General features: G+C 52.5%; 5 protein-coding genes across 5 annotated transcripts; 2 read left to right on the plus strand and 3 right to left on the minus strand.

The window, feature by feature from the left end:
- Positions 1 to 5,548: 5,548 nt before the first annotated feature.
- On the minus strand, positions 5,549 to 12,002 carry IUM83_14135 (uncharacterized protein; the record flags this gene model as incomplete). Its single annotated transcript, XM_067938860.1, has 4 exons — positions 5,549 to 6,301; positions 6,378 to 6,569; positions 11,281 to 11,533; positions 11,608 to 12,002. 4 exons carry the CDS (start codon positions 12,000 to 12,002, stop codon positions 5,549 to 5,551), a joined length of 1,593 nt encoding a protein of 530 aa, XP_067787479.1.
- Positions 12,003 to 13,372: 1,370 nt separating this feature from the next.
- IUM83_14136 (imidazoleglycerol-phosphate dehydratase) lies at positions 13,373 to 14,814 on the plus strand (the record flags this gene model as incomplete). The annotated part of the gene is made up of 2 exons (XM_067938861.1): positions 13,373 to 14,236; positions 14,314 to 14,814. 2 exons carry the CDS (start codon positions 13,373 to 13,375, stop codon positions 14,812 to 14,814), a joined length of 1,365 nt encoding a protein of 454 aa, XP_067787478.1.
- A 506-nt stretch (positions 14,815 to 15,320) lies between these two features.
- On the plus strand, positions 15,321 to 15,896 carry IUM83_14137 (elicitin-like protein; the record flags this gene model as incomplete). The annotated part of the gene is made up of 1 exon (XM_067938862.1): positions 15,321 to 15,896. The coding sequence occupies one exon, from the start codon at positions 15,321 to 15,323 to the stop codon at positions 15,894 to 15,896; it is 576 nt and encodes a 191-aa protein (XP_067787477.1).
- A 251-nt stretch (positions 15,897 to 16,147) lies between these two features.
- On the minus strand, positions 16,148 to 16,678 carry IUM83_14138 (putative GPI-anchored elicitin INL11b-like protein; the record flags this gene model as incomplete). The annotated part of the gene is made up of 1 exon (XM_067938863.1): positions 16,148 to 16,678. The coding sequence occupies one exon, from the start codon at positions 16,676 to 16,678 to the stop codon at positions 16,148 to 16,150; it is 531 nt and encodes a 176-aa protein (XP_067787476.1).
- A 3,125-nt stretch (positions 16,679 to 19,803) lies between these two features.
- IUM83_14139 (Zinc finger protein) lies at positions 19,804 to 20,442 on the minus strand (the record flags this gene model as incomplete). Its single annotated transcript, XM_067938864.1, has 1 exon — positions 19,804 to 20,442. One exon carries the CDS (start codon positions 20,440 to 20,442, stop codon positions 19,804 to 19,806), a length of 639 nt encoding a protein of 212 aa, XP_067787545.1.
- Positions 20,443 to 20,816: the final 374 nt, after the last annotated feature.

The following is a 20,816-nucleotide window of genomic DNA, read 5'->3' on the forward strand; positions in this document are numbered from 1 at the left end:
CATTCAGTAGTTCGAGGCCAGAATGGGTGCGAACTCAAATACAAAAGCGACTAAAAAGTTTGACCACTGAATTCCAGCGCCAAAGTAGTCCCGCCGTAGCCTGGGATACTTTGGCGAGGCAACTTTCGTTAATGATTAGTGAAGAAGCCCGTATGGACCGTGAACACACCGAACATTATTATGGCCGTTTACAGACAAATCTCCGATCGCCACCATCAACAAGAACTGAAATACTACTAAAAACACAGCATCGCCGAGTACGACAGAGTAGTCGATCTTTTGGTCGATCTATACAACCTACTGCTTCTAATTTGAAGAATTTTTACAAGAAACACGCTAACTGGCAGCGGGACCAATATGTAACAGGGATTGATCCATCTCCGGGACACTTCTATACTGAGAATATGCCTACAGCAGATAGAATGGCATCAGAATGGAACGATATATTAGGAGCATCTCATGCAAAAGTTAGCCCCGATAACATTCAAGATGCTCTGAAAAAATTCCCCGAAGTACCTGAACAAAACCGGCTACAACCAGAGGAACAAACGAAATTGACAAGACCAATTGAAGAACAGGAAGTTCTAACCGCGATAGATCAGCTTCCACGGGATAAATCTGGAGGCTCCTCAGGACTATCTCACGATTTCTTCAAGGATTTCAAAGACGAACTGGTAGGAATCCTCATAGCGGTTTACCAGGATATTCAGAACGGTGCCGCAGTCCCGAAATCGTTCCTGGATGCGGTGGTAGTACCGCTTCGATAAAAAGGTGATTCAAAAAGCGCAATGGACTATAGACCAATATCTCTGTTGAACACAGCATACAAGATATTGGGAAGAATTTACGCTAATCGAATTCACCCCTTCTTACCACGACTAATTAGCAGTGGGCAACAGGGATTTGTGAGGGGAAGATTACTAACAAGGAGTGTAACAATGGTTCAAGCGCTGTTACGAACAGTAATAGATGATCCTACTATTGATTGGGCAGATTCCCCTGCGATTCTTTGTGTTGATCTCCAGAAGGCGTACGACACACTATGAAGAAACTTGATGGCGGCTGCGCTGGAGCAATATGGATTCCCCCAACAATTCCTTGATGTATTTCATAATCTTCACAATGGAACCATGGCTAGCTATTTAGTAAATGGAGAAGAATCAAGTAAATGGGCTGTGAACTCCGGCATACGACAGGGTTGTCCGTTAGCACCTTTACTTTTCGTCCTTGCTGTTGATTTTCTAGGGCGAGCAATCCAAGCACATCCTGCCATCAAAGGAGTGGAAATTCCGGGATCAGGAGGAAGACGACATACATTCAGCGGATTTGTAGATGACAGTACAATATTTCTTTCGGCAACGAGAGAATTAGCACCTGTCAACGCAATTTTAAATCGTTTTGGTCAGCTCTCGGGGTTGAAAGTCCAACAGAGCAAAGTATATTGATACCGCTCAATACAGCTTGGCATCAGACTAAATGCCACGGATATCCAGTATTGGCTCAAACGGCTACAACACGAATATTGGGGAACCATTTCGGAGTAAAAGATACTACTGACCTAAATTGGGAGCTTCGAGTGGAAAACATTAAAAAACGACTGCAAGTGGCAACACAAGTAACCAACTCTGTTAAACAACGAGTGGTTTTATTTAACACGATAGTACTGCCAGCGATCCAATTTACAGGTCAGCACATTTTGATCACTTCAAAAATGCTTCGCCAATTAGAGCAGCTACAGAAACGATTCATTTGGAAAGGAACAATAGGAGAGGAACAAGCTCGACATAAGTTAGCCCCCAGATTGGTATTTGCTCCTGAAGAACAAGGCGGTTTGGGTCTACAAAATATCGAATTGGCGCTCCAAATCACACGTATGAATCAGGCAGAATATTGGATGCAATCTACACCAGATAGCTACACAGCGGCGTGGCACTCCCTTGCTCATCCCGACCAAATCAACTCGCCTGACTGCTGTGTATTTACACCTACGTTGAGGAATCGGATACGTTCTTGTCAAAGAAAAAGGAATAAAGGAACTAGAACAACTGTCCAAGAACTGGGACGATATGAGGTTTGAGCAGATCAAACAGAACGGCTGCAACTTCATCCATCTTCAGGAACTACTGATAGAGTCGCAAGCAACAAAGATACTATGATCTGCTATTGGCATCACAGCGGATCTCTCCAATGTGCGCTACAGGCACCTACTCCAGGGGAACCGGAAGGCGGGACTGTCGGGTTTCTACGAGCAGGAAGCTGGTGCGACAATGCGTGTGTTGTTGATCACAAAGGAAAACCACTGCAAGCGAGAGATTTTCCGCTGATATATCCATGCTCATTATTACATCTCCAAATATCAAGCTTAGGACCTGGCGAATTTATTCTGATTCCACCTATTCGCTTCCGCCCATTCAAGATACAGCACCATCGTCATATACGGAAGTGGTGTGCAAGCATATTTTTGAGTATTCCCGATAAGGTTTGGTCCCAACTGCCAAATCCAGTAACCCCATGGTATCTCCCCACTTTGAAAAAAGAGTATCAATGGGTATCAACGTGGTATCATAAGGTGACGGCATTTTCTCTCACAGTACCACGAGAAGAAGCTTTTCAACTTAGTCAATACAACGATGGATGGAGATGGAAAATCACAGAGCGAAACCATGACACTCGATTTGATGAAGATTTCGCAACGCTGCTGTATGTCGAAAGAACTAGCGGGATTGCCTTCCAAGACAACCCAAGTCTGCATTCAACACCATGGGCAGCCCCGCCAAAAACCTTGGCACGAAATCTACGTCAAACTATCCGAAAAATCCGAGCTAAACGCCTTCGGCGAAACCCCAAATTCTCTGTACAACATATCCTCAATCGAATGAGAGATGCCGCTGAAAAACACCCATGGATAGAAGCTACACAGCGGCAAAGCCCAGCCGCAACTTGGAAACATGATGGTATCTTGACAGACTACCAGCGATGGACGATCTACAGAATTTGCACTAGAACTTTGAACTTCTTTCATGCCGGATGGCCCAGTAATCGACGTTGTTCGTATGAACACTGCACAACATCACCGGAGACTATCGAACACATCCTCTGGGATTGTGCAAGAGCGCAAGGTGTTTGGCTAGCCTGGATTCCATCATGGCTTGGCCACCATCCAACGCATCAGGAGATGACCGAGTTGCGAAGCTTTACAGCAGATAGATCGACCCCATCAACCACTCCAGACTTTTTGGCAGCTGCAAGAAGCTCAATCTCTGAATGGTCGCATGAGCTTACCGAGGCGATGCAAACTCTGTGGCGTATTTGGACGACAAGCACACAATGCATGTTATGGAGAATACGTAACAAGGAAATCTTTGAAAATGTCCAGATACATCAGAAAGAAGCCGAAAAGATAGTGTGGAAGGCAGCAGACTTTCAGACAACAGCCGTAATTCTGGCGTGGACATCCAATACGGCAACCTATAATCAAGGATTTAGACTTGCCCAATGCTACAGTGTATTCAAGGGAGTGTCACCTTTGCAGCAAGCGATATTTCTACAAACATGGATCATTCAATATCACATAGTAAAACAGCCGAATGATTATCGCGGGGCCTGGATACTCCTAGGACCCAGCCAAGTGAACAGGATCACAATCGAAGTCATTGGAATACAAGAACGACGTGTTTACTGTTCGCCTCAGGAGTGGATAGGAGAAATCCTTCAAGTAGCCCTGCAAAAGCTCCGTCAAATCACACTCTCCAGCACAGTACATGTCATGATTCAAGGTGCTGCACCGGCGACCCAACGCCCAGATGATCCAAGCATTTTCAACAAGTTCAATTCATATATGTGGGAAACAACCAGAATTCAAGAGGTGTCAGGCCCGGCGAACTTAATCAACTGTCGCGACGAGGTACAATTACCCCAGGGATGTATGAGTTCAACAGCTTACCTCCAAGGCTTAAGGAAACATTAAGTCGGCGTTGTATTCGAGAATCTAGCCCAAGATGGCCACCGGATAACGCATCAATTAGGCAAAGCCTACAGAAATTCCAGGACTCTATAGTTAATTCCTAACAAAATAGAGGTTCTCTGACCCCCCCCCCCCCCCCCCCCCCCCCCCCCCCCCCCCCCCCCCCCCCCCCCCCCGTAACCCCGTTACACACCGGCTACAGTTTCGACAATGCGTGTCAGCTTCAGATGGTATGTAGGTTGTTGAACAAAGTTCACGACGACAAGACTGTAATTTACTGATGATGAAAGAATATATCGCACTGTGACTGGAGTGCATCGTCAGCGGAGAGAGGGAGGAATTAGCCCTCATCGGCGTTGATTTCATCTACATGTAGATTCCCGGTTTTTAAGCAAACTGGGTTTTGGACAGCTTCGTGCGATAACGACAGAAACCAGCTTGACTTGCTGGAGTAGCACAAGCTCATGCGGATCATTCGCATATAGTAGATTTTCTTTCTCCAATCGACATATTAGACGACGAAAGGAATTGCATCTGCGTGGTGGTATCCAAGGTGCGTAAGACCGTTGTTGAGGAAACTATGTTGCCCTTGGCTTATTGAAAATCCTGACACTCATGCGAAAAGCCGAAGCGAATCTGCGGACTTTTGTTTTCAGTTCAGCTCGCTTGTAAGTCTAGATTCGGAAGTGTTGGCTTATTATCGGTCTCAGTGCACACGTCTGATGACACCAGTTACTTATATATACTACCATCGCCCGTGATTCAGTTTTAGATATCTCGCCTCTGCCGACATGGAGATGCGATCAGTTTATTTTACGCAGCGCTGGTGCAGTTTCGAGTGACAATTCAAGTGTTTACCTGGTAAGACGTGCGATACACTCTACATTATGCTTGCATATTTTCTTACTTCAATTGTAGCTTTTCCTGCGAGGAGAGGAGTTGCTGCATTCGTTCTATCGTTGAACAGTGCGCCGAATCCACTCTAAAGCGCCATCGCATATTGCCTCGCCTTTGGTATGAGCGGCCGTTCTTGCAAGAATTTCAATTTGAGTGTTTTCTCGTCTCCAGTAAAAATAGTGAACCACTATGCAGCGCAGTCATTGTTTCACACGATTTGCAAGGGTATTCCAGTTTTCTGATGATGTTGGAACGATTGCGAACTACCTTTTAGATAACTCCCGTTACCGCTTTGATGAGCTTAAGCTGCTCGTGCAAAATGCAATCACCGAAGAACAACTACAGCTGCTTTGGGGGTACGTCATTTTGCGCCGTTTTACTTGTACATGCACAAATTCACTCTTGGGCGAACTAGATTTATGCAGCAACACCATGGGCTTAATTAACAATGCAGTCCACCAGTCATGAAAACCTCTTTTTTTTATTCATTGAAATGATAAATCCTGTATTTGCCAATCATTTGCTGCCTCTGTTTAACCTCAGTAGTACTACTAGGTATTGTGCGGATTCCACAGCAATCGTACAACTGCAAATCAACACTACGTAGTCTCGATGTGCATGTACTTCGTAAGCAGGATGATGTCTATTGTGGCCTTCACTGGTGACTACAGCGAAAATCGTCGCACTTTAGCAAGTTCCGTAGACAATACTGCGGATTGTCTTGACCATGACGTCACCCCACGCCATTATGCCAGTGGAGAGCTCTTGCAGCGCGTCATCCGGGACTGGGAACTGAGGTCGGTGAATTCGCAAGAATGCCGAGCCTCTCATGGTCACTACAAGCTCGTCTTCACAGCCGCTACATTTCGTCGATGGTTTTCTTCTCGCAGTAAAGACGACAGTTGCTGAAATATCTTTACGGACACGCTTGGCTGGGTTGTACGGATAGAGTTTGTCTTCATCAACAGAATCGATCGCCACGATCCCATACTTCTCCTCCAGATCCATCTTTGGGAAAAGCAGCGAACTTGTTTCCATGGTGATACCATTTCGAACACTCGACAACACTCGTGCATTGTACATGCTACCGTCAACAGAATCGTAGTCATCCCTGACCGTAATGTGGCCCAGCCGCTCGGTTATACTGATCTCCATATTTGTCAGATAATACACGGCTGCGTCGTACACTTGTTTCAGGGACTTGACTCCAGGGAATTGCACAATTTCGAAGCGCACACCGCAGAAATCGCCCTCCTCAGACTCAAACAGTTCGTCCGAATACGTTGTCTTATCCACATCCACAAAGTGTCTGGGGTCCATAACGAAATTGTAGCCATTGCGAAGTTTCTCCTCTCGAATAGCCATGAGCTTGGCCCTGCGCTGGTTCACGTCCTTCGGGAGGCAAATGCGAGTGTAGAGCGGGTGGGTTCGCTGATTTCCCTATTGCAAAAGACATTGTGAATTCTAGATTCGAAGACAAGGTCTCCGTGTATACACTTACGAGACACCGACTCACAGCCGATTGTATTTCAGCCACCTGAAGGTGCTTCTTCCTGGCACTGTCGCGCAGCTTCACGTTCTCCTCTTCGGTTTGCTTGAGCATGGCGTCAACGTCGGATTCTTGTCCAGGCTCTGGTGACCGGATCTTCAGCACGGCCACCAGCGATTCGAGCCTGCGAACCTCTTGGCGCAACTCTATGGCTTCCTCCTACATAGAGGCAGAAAGCAACAAACTTTGCTTGAATCGATCGAGTTGCAGTATCCGCACCAATTTGTGGGCAGCTTACCCGTCGAACAGCGTATGTGCACTTGCGTCGTTTGTGTGCACTCTGCCCAGGCTCATTAGTTTGCCCTCCGGAGCTGTAGTCCTCGGCCACCATTGTTTTTTACCTGCTCAGGGAAATTGCGAAGTGAACACACGCGGCTTGTATCAATAAATACTCGTACCGCAACATTACGAATCACTATGACCCAATCAACCGATTACAGTATCGCTGGCCATCGGATGGTACTCCAGATGTTAAACGCCGCGTGGTCAACATGGACCGACAATCCAAGTTGACGCGCATGACTCGTAAGCGCTTATAAGGACCGAGCCAATTCACCATTGGCCCGACTAGATTTGATTACTACGGTAACTGAGCACTGTACGTAACGTAATACCTTCGAATCTGATTACCTATGATTAACTGTGTAATAGTTTTTTCTTGAACTGGAGTACTACTACCGTCTTACTCCGCATACATGGCGTGTGCGTTGTAAATGAATATAACACTGCACATGTATTGTATTCGTTTATTACACCTATGTGTTATACATTGAATTAATGTGTGAACTCGGACGAAAGTCGTGGGTCCAAGAATCTGACTTGGTTGTTTAGGCCTGACTCTCCTAATCAACTGGCCAGGGTTTAAACCCGCCTGTGTGCAGTTCACATGATATGTGGCTTTAGTAACGGGTCTTTCTTTCCTCGGTGGCTGCGTTGAAAACGCAGGTTTTCTTCGATTAAATATATGTTTACTTAAGTGAAAGTTCTTTAGTAAAATGCGCGTATATTGCTATTAGACGATAAAGCCCTCCACCTTCACTTCAAAGTATGTCCCTAAGGGAGCTAAATACACCGTCTGTACTGGGTTGTCGACACTGTACTGAAATCTCGATACCAGTTTGTTCTGCTCGTCCACAGTACTTACCTCGATGTTCCAGTTATGCTTGTGAGCAGCAGCATAAAGCTCGAGTTCAGCGGGTTCTTGTGTGCCAGCTGGAATGCCTTCTATGTAGTCATCATCGAAACGACCATCTAGATCAGACAGCGTCTTCATGTAGTTCGTCAGGTCGTTCACGAATTCAGCAACATGTGTGCCAATATCGTGAAGAAGACAGCAGAACAAGCTCGTCTTGCGATCATGTGGTAGATACCACAACGGAGCTGCGATATCGAGTCGCTCTCTATCATCTGCATCCGTTTAGATGCTTGTAGTGTTCATTCCAAACTTCCATGTCCACATCTGCAGCAAGCAGATGTGGACATGGACGGTGCAAGGCATCGGGGGAAAAGTCTCGCTTCGGAACAAGTCCACATAGTGCAAAAGCCCGCTTGATGCTTTCTACACTTTTTGATGCCACCCAATCCAATGTCCACTGAGCTACAGTGGAGTAGCGAAGCACCTTGGGGTTGCCAGCTTTCGTTTGAAATGCAGGTTCCTTCAGTGCGCGACACAGATAGTCGTCGTACTGGTCTCTGTAGTACTCTTGATAACTTCTGTTGACAGCCACGTCGTGGGGTTGTAACATGATTGTCATGTTTGACGGTACTACCAGAACAAAGACGTTGTATGCCTCAAGTCGCTTGGAATCAGCAAGCTTCACATGACCGTCGTATGAGTCGATTATGTAAAGCACAGGTTCGTGGTACAGCTACGTCTCCTTCCTACCACACACCACCCTCAGTGCGTGGTCAAGAAGAATGTCAGAGCTCCACATGACAGTGGCATTGACATCTTCCATGACACCAGGCGGGCACGTTGGCTCATTTTTCAACTTGCAGAACAGCAGATGAGGTGTCGGCACCTTCCCATCTCCCGTTAACGTGAACGTCGCAATGAATCGTCGATGACTGGAGCCGCCTTTCCGAAGGCGGACCTCGCGTGAACCCCACGTCGTGATCATTGAGTTAGGTTCCGTCTCAAAGTAGCGAGGTACTTGGTCCATGTAACGGGGTTATACGCACAAGTGGCTACGAGCCACTTGTGAATTTAACAGATAGGTTGTCTGTTAAAAGTTTTGAATACTTCCTCACCTTGGTGTAAGACACACCAATGGATACATTGAAGTGGGCCACCACAATGAGTGGTCCACACATACCCAAAGATCCTATTGGTAGAAAGCAGCATCTTTCTACCAATCAGAGTCATGCATATTAGCGGGGCTCTGACAGCCAGCCGCTGTCAATCCTTTCATAGATGATAAACAGTTTTTAGCAGATTTTAGAGGAAGATCAATTTACAAGCAATACAGTTCTCATTTTACCTAATCTAAGTCACTTGGAATCCCTTCTTACTTAACTTATATGTGTGTATTCAAATATAATTAACCTAAGTAATTACTAAGTACTTACGCTTCCTCATACACGTTGCGCAACGTGTAAGCTAAAGTAGTGAGTCAAGTTAGACCCACTACAGTCCATGTTGAAGATGTTGCTCGATTTGATGTTGTGAGTTTCGATGAGGTGTTGTACTTGCTGGATAAAATCACGGCAAGTCTGTGGCGCGTCATCGGGTAAGGTTCGCGCCGTTGTTTGACGTCGGGAGACAAGATTTCGGCGACGTTTAAATCTAGCCAGCTAGCCTGAAGACGCATGAAAATCCGGTGCGGCGTCGTCACCACCGTGCAGAGTACGATAGATGTTTTTGGTTTGCAGTCGAATATAGGCGTCCTTGACTCGAAGTCCCTTTGCGTTACGGGCTGTAACCCAACTGAATAGCTTCTCTTCCTGTTCACCGTGCGTCGGCTTGCAGCCTGCACCCGTAAGCCGAAGTCGTCGAGACACACGAGTCGCTACTCGGCGATTCTTTAGCGCTTCTTTCATCTTGTCCTCGATGGCATGCCAGCCACGTATTGTCTCCGCAGGAACGCCGTGCGTTGCACTAAGATCTTCAAATCAGTGGCCGTTTACACCTTTCTGGTAGTCAGTCTGCTAGGGTAGCAAGTTTTTGCGTGACGGTGTACCTGCGTCGTTCGTTGCTCATGATGCTGCTTATTTAGAAATGAAAAGAAGTGAAGAGCAACGCGAACGATCAGATTGACTGCCACTAGAGACCGCTATTGCCGGTAGAGATGTTTTAATGGCTCTGAGCCTAGAGTGTTGTGGGTGGTCAGGAATTGTTCAACAACCATGCGTTCTATTAAGAAATGTGTTCAACACGGGGCTTTCGAGGTGCTTGTGTGATACTGATAATCTCTTTTGAACACAAACGCCTTATATGCGGGGTAAGACGGTAGTTAGTACACGTGAATACTCAAGCTTTGACGAATGGCGACGAACCTAGCTTTCGCACGCTCTGTCGTTGGGGTGGGATCCCGCTTGCGAGCTCCTTTGGCTCGGTTTCTGCGTGCTGATTGGCGGAATCGTGAAGGATGCGAGGTGATTGGTTAAATGCATCTTACTAAACCAGTACATCTGAGTCGTTGTGGGTGCAACTCATGTTGTGAGTGGATCGGAGGCATAATTTACATCGTGGAGATACGAGTACATGTAGTGTTTCACTCGTCAGCTCGAGGTCAGTTTGACGTGACAGCCCGACTTCGTGGAGTACATGCAGTACTATGGTTCATCGGTCCTCGCAAACCACTCCGAGCTGCCCGACCTGACATCAGCTACGAGCCTATCCGCGCATTGGGAGCCCTTTTGGCCCGTGGGGTCCAAAATTTTCAATCTTGGTACACACTCGTGGTCGAGGTTGGGAAAGCGCGTGACTGGGGGAATAATGCAGGGATGCTGGACTGGAAGGCTCGTGAGTGGTCCAGACATCCAGAGTGTGATTCATCTTGTGCGTGGCGGTTGCAGATCGTTTGGCAAGCGCCGAGTACAAACTGTAAACGGTGGAGCGGGACGACCCGAATCGAGCGCGTCAATTGTCCGTGTGCGTGTGGCTGCTCTCGGACGGTGGTGACGATCGATTCACGCGAACTGTTGGGACTACTGCGAGCGGCCAATATTCCCTCAATCACTGTAGGTGAGCAACTACCGGATACGTCCATCGGCGTCAGCTTCTTCAAAGTGCTCGAGCGGGCCCGACGGAACTTCCCTTCTCTAACTCTCCCACCGACCCCGCATCGAATGAGTGATACATGTAGGTACGGGTTTAACACTGCAGGACATCTACTGTATCTACGCACCGCTGAAACTTCGCGAGTTGGGCATCCTGTACACAATCAGCAATTATCAATTGAGGGACGCAGTGGTTGGACAACAAAGTAAAAGCATCGCGAAGAACCTAACATGCAGGTTTACATCCCCATGTGTAGTGCAAGCACTTGGAAGTTGTGATCGACTGACAAGTTTAATCGTAATAATGAACTGCAAAATCTTTCCGAACCAACTATCGCTTTGAGCGTGTAGTAACCTGCATCAAGACTGCGTGAAGAACACGCATCGCTTCGGCTGCAGTTGGCCTCTTCATGGGATCCATGGACACACAGCTAAGACCCAGTGTCGCTATTTCTTGTGGGCCAGCCTCCGAGAACTCAACACTCAACGTCCCAGTCGCTACTCGATGAAGGACCACCAAAGGAGACAACTGTTGATTCGATCCTGGGCGCTGCTTCGCGTGGGAGTAAGGAATGCTATGTGTCGAAAGCTCGGACAACACGACACCAAATGAAAACAAGTCGGCCTTTTCATCATACGCACTTCCAACCATAACTTCAGGAGCCATCCACAGCGAAGTGCCCACGTCCGCCGTCATGGCTCTGTCGGCTCGTTCCCGAGAGACTCCAAAGTCGGTTAGCTTCGCTCCCAGCGCTTCATTCAGCAAGATATTCTTCGACTTGAGGTCGCGATGGATCACAGGAATCTCGCGGGAATGCAAGTACGCGAGCGCGTGCGCCACTTGCAGCGCGATCTTGAGTTTATCAGCGTCGAACCCGGTCGGACGCTTCTCCTCTTCATATCTGTCCATGAGTCCTCTCAAATCCCCTCCATCCATGTACTCCAAGACGGCGCAAAGTCCTCGCGCGAGCTCCACGCCACGCCAATAAACTGCACAATGTTGGGGTGGCTCATGGTCGCGGCCATCTTGATCTCCTTCATGAAAGTCACCACGTCGCTCATCGTCTTCACAGCCACTGGCTGCCCATTGTAGGTACCTTTGCACACCTTACCAAATGCTCCACGACTAATAAACTCATGCACAACCACTTTCTCGCGGGGTATCCGTGCCTTGTTGATGACCTTATCGTCCGTGTAGAACTCAGTGAAGGAGGCCCCTGACAACGTCGAAGTCTCGGACCCCGGAGTGCTCACTACACTCTTCTCCGTGGCTGGTTCCTGCGAGTTGTAGTCGAAAGCCTCCATCAACTCTGTACCGTTCTCACTGCCCTGGTACTCCCCACTGAGCTTGTCACGTAGTGGACCCAGCATTTTCGGGACCCCCGGGCTTCGACAGGAGGTGCGCCGCCTTCTCCGAGAGCTTCCGCTCCTGACTGTTGAGCTTGTCCTTGAGTCGCTCCTGCGTGTGTCAGGTGCTCCCCCACTGCGGTGTAGCTGTTGACGATGGCGGCTTCGCAGTGCTCGAAGTGGTTCGAGAGCTTCTGCTCGTGCGAGTTGAGCTTGTCCTTGACGCGCTCGTGTGTGCGGGTCAGCGACTCCCCACGGCCGTGCAGTGGTCCACCACGTACTCGTCGAGCTTGTCGGAGATTTTGCGGACGACTTTGCCCACTCGCGTGTGGAATGGCGACGACGACTCCATGGCGAGTGGCGATGAGGTCACGTCGGACAGCGAGCAAGAGCGCGAATGAGAGTGTGGAGCCGACATACGACGCCGCAACATGCTGCGGGTCAGAGATTTGAGAAAAAGAGCCTTCCTTCGTCATTTAGGGAGGCCATGCGGCTCCGTTCCGACGTGAAGCCACCAAGACGGAGGAAGCGGTCTCCTTCAGCTGGCAAATCCAATTCACGAAGGAGACTTTAGGTTCGCTGTTGACGGGCCTTGTCTGCAAATCCAGACACGACCAACAGTGACGCAAAGGAATGGATTCCTTCGGTTTGACTGTTTCCAATCTCGCGTTTTCCAGGTTGTCGTCACAGAGACAGTAAACGCGCATTTGAGGGTCTGGCGTCGCACGTAATCCTTTCAATCCATTCGAGTGCTTCTAAATCGCACTCGAGGTGTGGGTGTCGACCGGCTGCCGTTGCTTCCACGATAGCCTATCGTCGATCATCGACTCGATAGGGAGCGATGTAGCCATTTGCAGCGCGTTACACGCACTGCAGGAATACATATCGTGCAGTACCGGTACAGTACCGTGTAATTGGCCTACCTAGTCAAAAATCCCAGCAGCGCCCGTAGTCCGAAGAGGTCGTTGAGGACTGCTGCCAGCTAATATAACGTCGCGGTTATTTGGTTCGACATCTTCAACTCGTATTGCTGCTTTCACCCATCGCGCGCCTAGAGTGCGCAGTAAGCATTTCATCTCTAGTTCTTGTTTGTTTCTTGACAAGTCCGCCGGTGCCAATCGCCGAAATGCCGATCGTCAATTCCAGTACACGCAGTGATGTCGGCAACGCCATCTCCAGGCTGTATTGAATAGACTGCAGCATCTTCGTCTCCGCCGTGCTTTTTCCTGTGGGCATCACACCATCGTACCGTTTTCCCGGTACACCTCGCTGATTGCTCAAACCCACCATGTACCAATTCTCCGGTACAGTCTGTTAAAACACGGCGTGCATGGTGGGTCGGTCGGTCATTTCCACCTGCACCACCCCACCCCACCACCCCATCAACCGAAGCCATGCCCGTGCAGGCGCTGCTGCTGGACATGGACGGCGTGCTGGCCGAGGTGTCGCAGTCCTACCGCCAGGCCATCGTGGACACGGCGCGCCACTTCGGCGTGGGCGTCACGCACGAGGACATCGACCAGCAGAAGCTGGCGGGCAACGCCAACAACGACTGGCAGCTCACGCACCGCCTCGTGCTCGAGGGCCTGGGCGCCACTGCCAATACTGCGCCCTCGCTGGAGGCCGTGACGGCCCAGTTTGAGGCGCTCTACCAAGGCGAGGGCGCCACCCCGGGGCTCTGCGAGCTCGAGACGCTGCTCACGCCCAAGGGCCTGCTGCGCGAGCTGCACCGCCGCCTGCCCAAGGGCATGGCCGTGGTCACGGGCCGCCCGCGCAAGGACTGCGTCAAGTTCCTGCGCGCACACGGCGTCGAGGACCTGTTCCCCGTGCAAATCTGCATGGAGGACGGCCCGCCCAAGCCGTCGCCCGAGCCCGTGCTGCTGGCGCTCAAGGCGCTGGGCGTGAGCGCCGAGCACGCCGCCATGGTGGGCGACACCGTGGACGACATCATCGCCGGCCGCAAGGCCGGCACGCTCGCCTACGGCGTGCTGACGCCGCAGGTGTTCGCCAAGTCGGTGCTGGAGCAGACGCCCGCGGCCATCGGCAAGGTGCTCGAGCAGGTCGGCGCCTCCGTGGTGCTGAACCCCGGCCTCGCCGAGCTGCTGGACCTGATCCCGGCTCCGTCCGCCGACGCGGCTGTGAGTGGAGCTGTGGCGACGAACGGGACGAGCGGCGCACGCGAGGCCAACATCTCTCGAGTCACGAAGGAGACGTCCATCAACGTCAAGCTGTCGCTGGACGGCACTGGCAAGTCCAAGGTGAGGAGACACTTGGTGTGTGCGGGAGTGTGTGTGAAGGAGTCACTTACATTGTCGCTACTTGTGCCGTGCTGTAGGTGAGCTCGGGCATTGGCTTCTTGGACCACATGCTGACGGCGCTGGCCAAGCACAGCCGCTTCGACCTGGAGCTCGAGTGCAAGGGCGACACGTGGATCGACGACCACCACACCACGGAGGACTGCGCGCTGACGCTGGGCGAGGCCTTTGACGCGGCGCTGGGCGACCGCGCGGGCATCGCTCGGTTCGGGTCGGCCTGCGTGCCCCTGGACGAGGCGCTGTCGCGCGCCATCGTGGACATCTCCAGCCGCGCGCACAGCGAGATCAACCTGCAGCTGGTGCGCCCGAGTGTGGGCGAGCTCTCGTGCGAGATGATCACGCACTTCTTCGAGTCGTTCGCGAGCGCCGCGCGGCTCACGCTGCACGTGGACGTGCTGCGCGGCCGCAACGACCACCACCGCGCCGAGGCGTCCTTCAAGGCGCTGGCGGTCGCGCTGCGCACTGCCGTCAAGCACGACGCCACCGCCGGCGTGCCGAGCACCAAGGGTGTCCTAGCATAAGTGGAGCGGCCCGGTCCTGGGCTGGACGCTGCATTAGTGTACGTTAGGGTCTCCATTCAGGACGTCAGGCCGAATCGAATATGCTGTTAGAAGGACACTTCAACGTCAACTGAAGAGTGCAGTACCTAGCAGGCTGAGTCAGTGTTGTGGGCAGGTACATGTACCCGTTGTCCTACGAACAGCTGAAAGGCGACTTGATCTGATGAACAATCGGCGCGTGAGCTCGATGATGCGGCCGCGGCCCGCAAGTTGCGGTACAGGAGCGTGTTGCGGGCCGCAACTCGAGACCAATTCAACAATTGCAGGGTTCAGCTGGTAAAGCGGGAAGCGGAGCCACTTGCATTGAGCGTCGTGCCCTCTTCGCCACCGGTTGACCATGTTGGCTCGGGCGCGATCAGGAGGCCCTGAGCGCGGCCATCTGACTTGCATCGCCGACTTGGAGACCGCCCCGCTCAAGTCACTTTCGAATCTGCGCGCTCGCCTTCACCTCAAGTTTGCCTATCGCAATGGTCTCGCTGCCCCGCTTCGCCTTCGCCGCCTCGACCCTGCTGCTTGCGTCGGTCGTCTCCGCCGCCGACGAGTGCTCGGCCAGCGTAAGCGAGTCCGTGATCGCTAAGATCGACAACAGCTCGTACTATGACACCTGCGCCGTGGCGGACGAGGGCGTGACCTTCAACGTGTCCACGCTCTTCGACGTGCTCAACTTCACCTCGTCCGAGTTCATCCAGTTCTGTAACTCGTCCACGTGCCTCGAGCCCGTGCACGAAATGGTGCACTCGATCCCAGTCGACTGCCTCATCATGTACGAGGGCACCGAGCGCAACCTGTCGGAAGAGGTGAATGCGCTGCACGAGGAGTGCCACAAGGCCCTGGGCACGGACGACGACGGTGACGACACCACCGACAGCGACGACATGTCCATGTCGATGTCCATGAGCATGAGCGGGATGGACATGGGAGGCACCAGCACCACCACCAGCTCCAGCTCCAAGGCGAGCTCCTCCAGTGCGGCGTCGACCGTCACGGGCGCCATCGTTGCGGCTGCGGTCGCCGGTTGTGCCACGCTGGCGACGCTGCTGTAAAGCTACGGTATTTTTCCACCACGACGATCCCGCAGTAGCTTCGTAGACGGATCAAGTCGGCTTACATTAATATCAACGACGTTCTAGTAGCCTCAGTGTGGCGTTCGTTTGCAGCGTTTAATTCGTAGGCAAAAGTCAAAGACAGGAGGGGGTCGGAATGGACTGCAGTTCTTCGTTAACTAATTTTCTAATACCTATCAACTCGAAGTCTAGCAGCAATTTCCTGCTCGAGGATATCGACGAGTGTGGATCTACGCCAGGAAGACAGCGACGATGGCGGCCGAGACGATCGAGCCCGCCGCCATCACCACGGACGACGCACCGCTCGAAGAACCGGATGCAGTCGAGCTCGAGCCGTGAGTGTGTCCTCCCATGTCCATCCCACTCATCGACATGGCCATGCTGTGGGTCGTGCTGCCCTCCGCCGCCTCGAGGACCTCGTGGCACTCGTGGTGCAGCGCGTCGACCTCCTCCGACAGGTTGCGCCCCGAGCCTTCGTAGTTGACGAGGCAGTCCACAGAGCCCATGAGCTCGTGGAGCGGCTCGAGGCACGAGGACGAGTTGCAGAAGGCCAGGAACTCCGAGTCCGTGAAGTTGAGCACGTCGAAGACCGACGAGACATTAAAGGTGGTGCCCTCGGCGCACGTGTTGAAGTAGGTGCTGTTATCGATGGTGGAGATGAAGGTCTCGCTCACGTCGGCCGAGCACTCCTGGGCCGAGGCGACAGCAGCCGAAGCGACCAGCAGCGTCGAGGCAGCGAGCGCGAACTTGGAACCAGCCATTGTGAGCGAGGGAGTCGTGTGCTGAAGGGGTCTTGCTTGCGAGGCGTGAGGAGAAATTGGAAGTGACCATCTCGGCGAGAGATTAAAGTCGCCGGTGGGGATTAACGCGGTGCCGGCATGGGTACTTTACCCGCTGGGAAGCGATTGTTGATTAGGCGGAACTCCAGCTGCCACTCGCTCGACTGCAACGCGGTTGCAGCGTCCATTCCTTTGGCTGTAGAAGCCAGTCGCGTAACAATTCTTGTTGAATTGGCATGCCGGCTCCCTCAGGTTCGGTCGGTCGTAGTTCGAAGGCGTCGTTCACGTTGCTGAATCTCGATCAAACTGGTGCTGCAAGACTGCATCCAGCCCAGGTCAATTGTGCTGGCATTCAGTCCCAATACCGGTACCAAAGCTCGCGGCCTTCGTTCAGGTAAGCAGCAGGGAAGCCGGAAAATATATTTATTGAAAATATATTTATTTTTCCGTTCTGATAATTTATTCGGCGTATGAACTGATTTCCATCACGATATTTATTTTCTCGCATGACAGTTTGTCTTGCGTTTTATATGGTGATCTTTCGATGTTTACAATATTCCAGCAAGGCATTTTGAAATGTCGCAACAGGTATTTATTTAACGAAACGACAAAAATAGGTCGTATAAATATAATTGTCGGCTTCCCTGGGGGTAATGCATGGTCAATTGTCGGGATAGGCACAACATCGTTGGCAAAAGTACATCATGGACGGGTGCATGCTCGTTAACTACGGCGTCGGCCTTTGCTCAATTTTCTCTTCACCAATAATGTGGTTGTCAGCCAACGCATCTTCAATTAAAAACGTGAACGAAATGCCACCTTCCTCGATTGTCCCCTTTCCAACCAAACAAACAATGGCTTGACACCCTGTATGAATTTCACACTGCGCGTACTGTACACGAACACCAAGCCGATCCCGAGCGCGATCCCATGAATGCCGTGTTTGAAATTTCCCCGTGTCGGCCGAGCTCTTGATCGAGCATGTGTACTGTCTCCAACAGTTTAGACACGGAGCTTTTTGGTCTCTACAGTCATGCCTGAGGAGCAGCCACCGTTTGTGGTCTTTCCAGCACTAGGATAGCGGTTGCGCTGCTTGGCCGATCACGTCGTTCCTTAATCACGCGGACCCTGCGGTCGGGACACCATTTGTCGGAGAATTCAGGCAGAACGCCCTTGAGCCAGGAAGCGCATTCCAGCCGACTGCGATGTGTCTTTAGGTGATGGTCACCTTGGTCATGAACAACTTTGTAGTCGAGAAATTCTAATTGATGACCAGCTTGCCCATCAGCAACTACTACAGTAGTCGCAGTCGGATACTGCATCCGGGGCGACAAGTCTGTGGCGAAAAATACTTGTGAGTTGTTTGCCATCTTCACACTGGACAGCAGCAGCCACGACGCCGACTAGTACAATAGAGCTCTGCTTCCTCTTTCGTCGTCGCAGCCTGTTGAATGATGGTTCAAGTACCATCAGGCCAGGCATCCATGGCGGCGTGAGAACTTATCTCCGATAAGGTCGTTTACGGCGAATACTCGACTCGGTACCAGTTGCTTGCCATCTCCCGCGCTGCCTGACGGACATGACCAGCACGCGGACTAATACATTATAGAGCCCTTCCACCTCTTTCGTCTGCTGGGCGATGGCCGAGGTGCCATCGGGCAGCGTATCTTTGGCGGCGCGATAGCTTCTCGGACGATAAGGTCCTCCGCATGCTGGACCAGGAAAAGACCTTACCAAGAGATGGTTGCCGTTTTCTGCTTCGTCGGGAGTCGCACGCCCTGGACTATAAGAGCTCCCGTTATAATAAGGTCTCCTATACAAACACCAAGATGTCCACACGCCCTTTCACTGTTCGTCGTCGCGTCGTACCACCGGAGCAAGACAACCTCAACGCCAGCTTGCCAGCGACAAGCTCCAGCAATCGACGGACTCGACAGAAGCTCGCTGTCAGGCGCTTCGACGACCGCGCGAGCTCGGCTCGCAATGCAACGTGCGTGTCCCTTAGCAGAACTCCCGCGCACGCAGTCTTCCGTCTCTTAATTGTATGTAGCAGGCGATGATGATGCTCAGCTGCCTGACCTGGGCCGTCGGCCAGTGCTTGGCAGGCTTGCAGCGCGGCGCGCCAGTCCTGGCACAAACGGCAAATCGCAGACGCGCCGTCTTCGGATCGCGAGGTGCGACTCGCGCTATGTTGGAGTTGCAATTGCACCCCTCAAATGGAATGTGGCTGCGAACATGGATACGTATTTCTTGGGATGGCGGTTTCCGTGTCTAGCCTAGGTTGGCTTTACTAACTGCCAGGAAGATACCGTACGCGGAGACGTCCGTCCGTATCCAGTAAGCTTAGGGGTCTTTACTGTTCGCAGGCGTGTTGGTTGCCGCCAGCACGCGCGCTCGCCTCCTGTTTGTCATCGAGTGCAACCGCCGGAGGCTATCCACGATGTTTGTTCTCCGCGCGGGGAGCTGCAGGCTATGCAAGGGCAACATACAGAGCGCGGTGCAAAGATTCTTCATGCCACGGGGTCCAGATGTTCCTCCAGCGGCTTCCGCACCTGGAATATTCACACGCACCTGTTAACGTTGGCGAGGTGATGGCATCAGCAGACCCGGGTGCGCGGCACAGTTGGATGGCGGCGAAGCCACCTTCCAACAGACGCACGCTGGGACGCGGGGATATACGGCGCTGGACACAATCAGTGGCGATCCCTCGATCCCACGGGTGCGTCAAGACATCCCCTGCGCCTATGTGGGCATACGGAGCCGCCAGCGGAGACCGTTGCATACTTAGCGCCGGATGTCGATGGCGTGAAGCATCCTCGACCACCTTAGCCATGTGATGAGTCCTGCATAAGAACCCCACTTGTCCGCACTGTCGGCATGGTGTCGGTTGAGTTGACGAGCAACGGAGACCTAGGGCGGTCATGAAACCTTGGGCGGTCATGATCGCTAGCCGCTATGCGCTCACGAAGTGTAGTTTGGTCGATTAGATGGAGGGAAGCTAGGAAGCATGTTGAGTTGGGTTTAAGAGAAAATAGATATACAACGCTCCACTGTTTATAAACTAATGCATACAGCTCTATCACTCACGATAACAAGTCCTATCGAGGTTAAAGCTCGATGATTACAGGTACAGCAACACAGGTTGGTCGTTCTGGATGCGGTACTGGTCCTGGGACTGGTCGCAGGCGCAGCCGATGCGGAGGGTTCTCGTCGACAAACAGGCACTGCAGCACGTCGAGGATCTCGTGGTCCGACACGTTGGCGGCCTGCGGGACGCTCACGTGCTGCTCGGTGGCGCTGGTCGAGGTGGTGGAGCTGATGATGCTGCTGGTGACGCTGCTGCTGCTGCTAACGTGCTCATCGACCACGGGCGTACTCGGCCACCGACAGCGGGCTCGGGCGGGTGAGCGGCGCGCGGAGCTGCGGCAGGGCGGCAGCGCGGGCGGCGGCCACGCTCCGGGCGGGTGCTGCGTGCGCAGGTGGCGCGTGAGGTTGCCGGCAGTGCTGAAGGTCTTGCCACAGCCTTCGACGACGCAGATGTGCGCGACGCTGCCGAGGTGGTTCTGCAGGTGGCGCGCGAGCTTCTCCGACTTGGTGAAGATGCGCGTGCAGCCCTCGACAGGGCACTCGAGCTTCTTGAGCAGGTGGAGGCGGCGGTGGCGCGCCAGGTTGCCCGACGTGCTGAAGCGCTTGGCGCACGAGCGGATCGCGCACTGGTAGGGCTTCTCGCCCGTGTGGGTCTTCATGTGCTCGCGCAGCGCAGACTTGCGCTGGAAAGCCGTTGCACGAGGGCACGGGGCATTGGAACGGGCGCTCGCGCTCCTGCGCCAGGCAGGCGCGGCCGCGAGGGCGGCGGAGGGACGGCGGCGGCGGTGGTAGCGTCAGTCTTGAGGTGGTCCATGATGACGAGAAGGGTGTTTTCAATTGCTTTTGCTAGTGCAGGCGGTCACGGACGCGGTGGTCGCTGTGAGGTGGAAGGCAAGTTTGAAAGTGAGCTCACCCGGAGGCGCTCCGTATCCGCCAGCTCGCGCCCCACCGCTGCGGTCCATCGGGCCGAGCAGTGTACAGTGTATACCGCTGCTGTGGTCCGCTGTGACTTGCCCTGGCAGCAGGCCGCGGG

This window comes from Phytophthora cinnamomi (genome assembly GCF_018691715.1).
Source record: "Phytophthora cinnamomi strain GKB4 chromosome Unknown Contig60, whole genome shotgun sequence".
NCBI classification, from domain to species: domain Eukaryota; phylum Oomycota; class Peronosporomycetes; order Peronosporales; family Peronosporaceae; genus Phytophthora; species Phytophthora cinnamomi.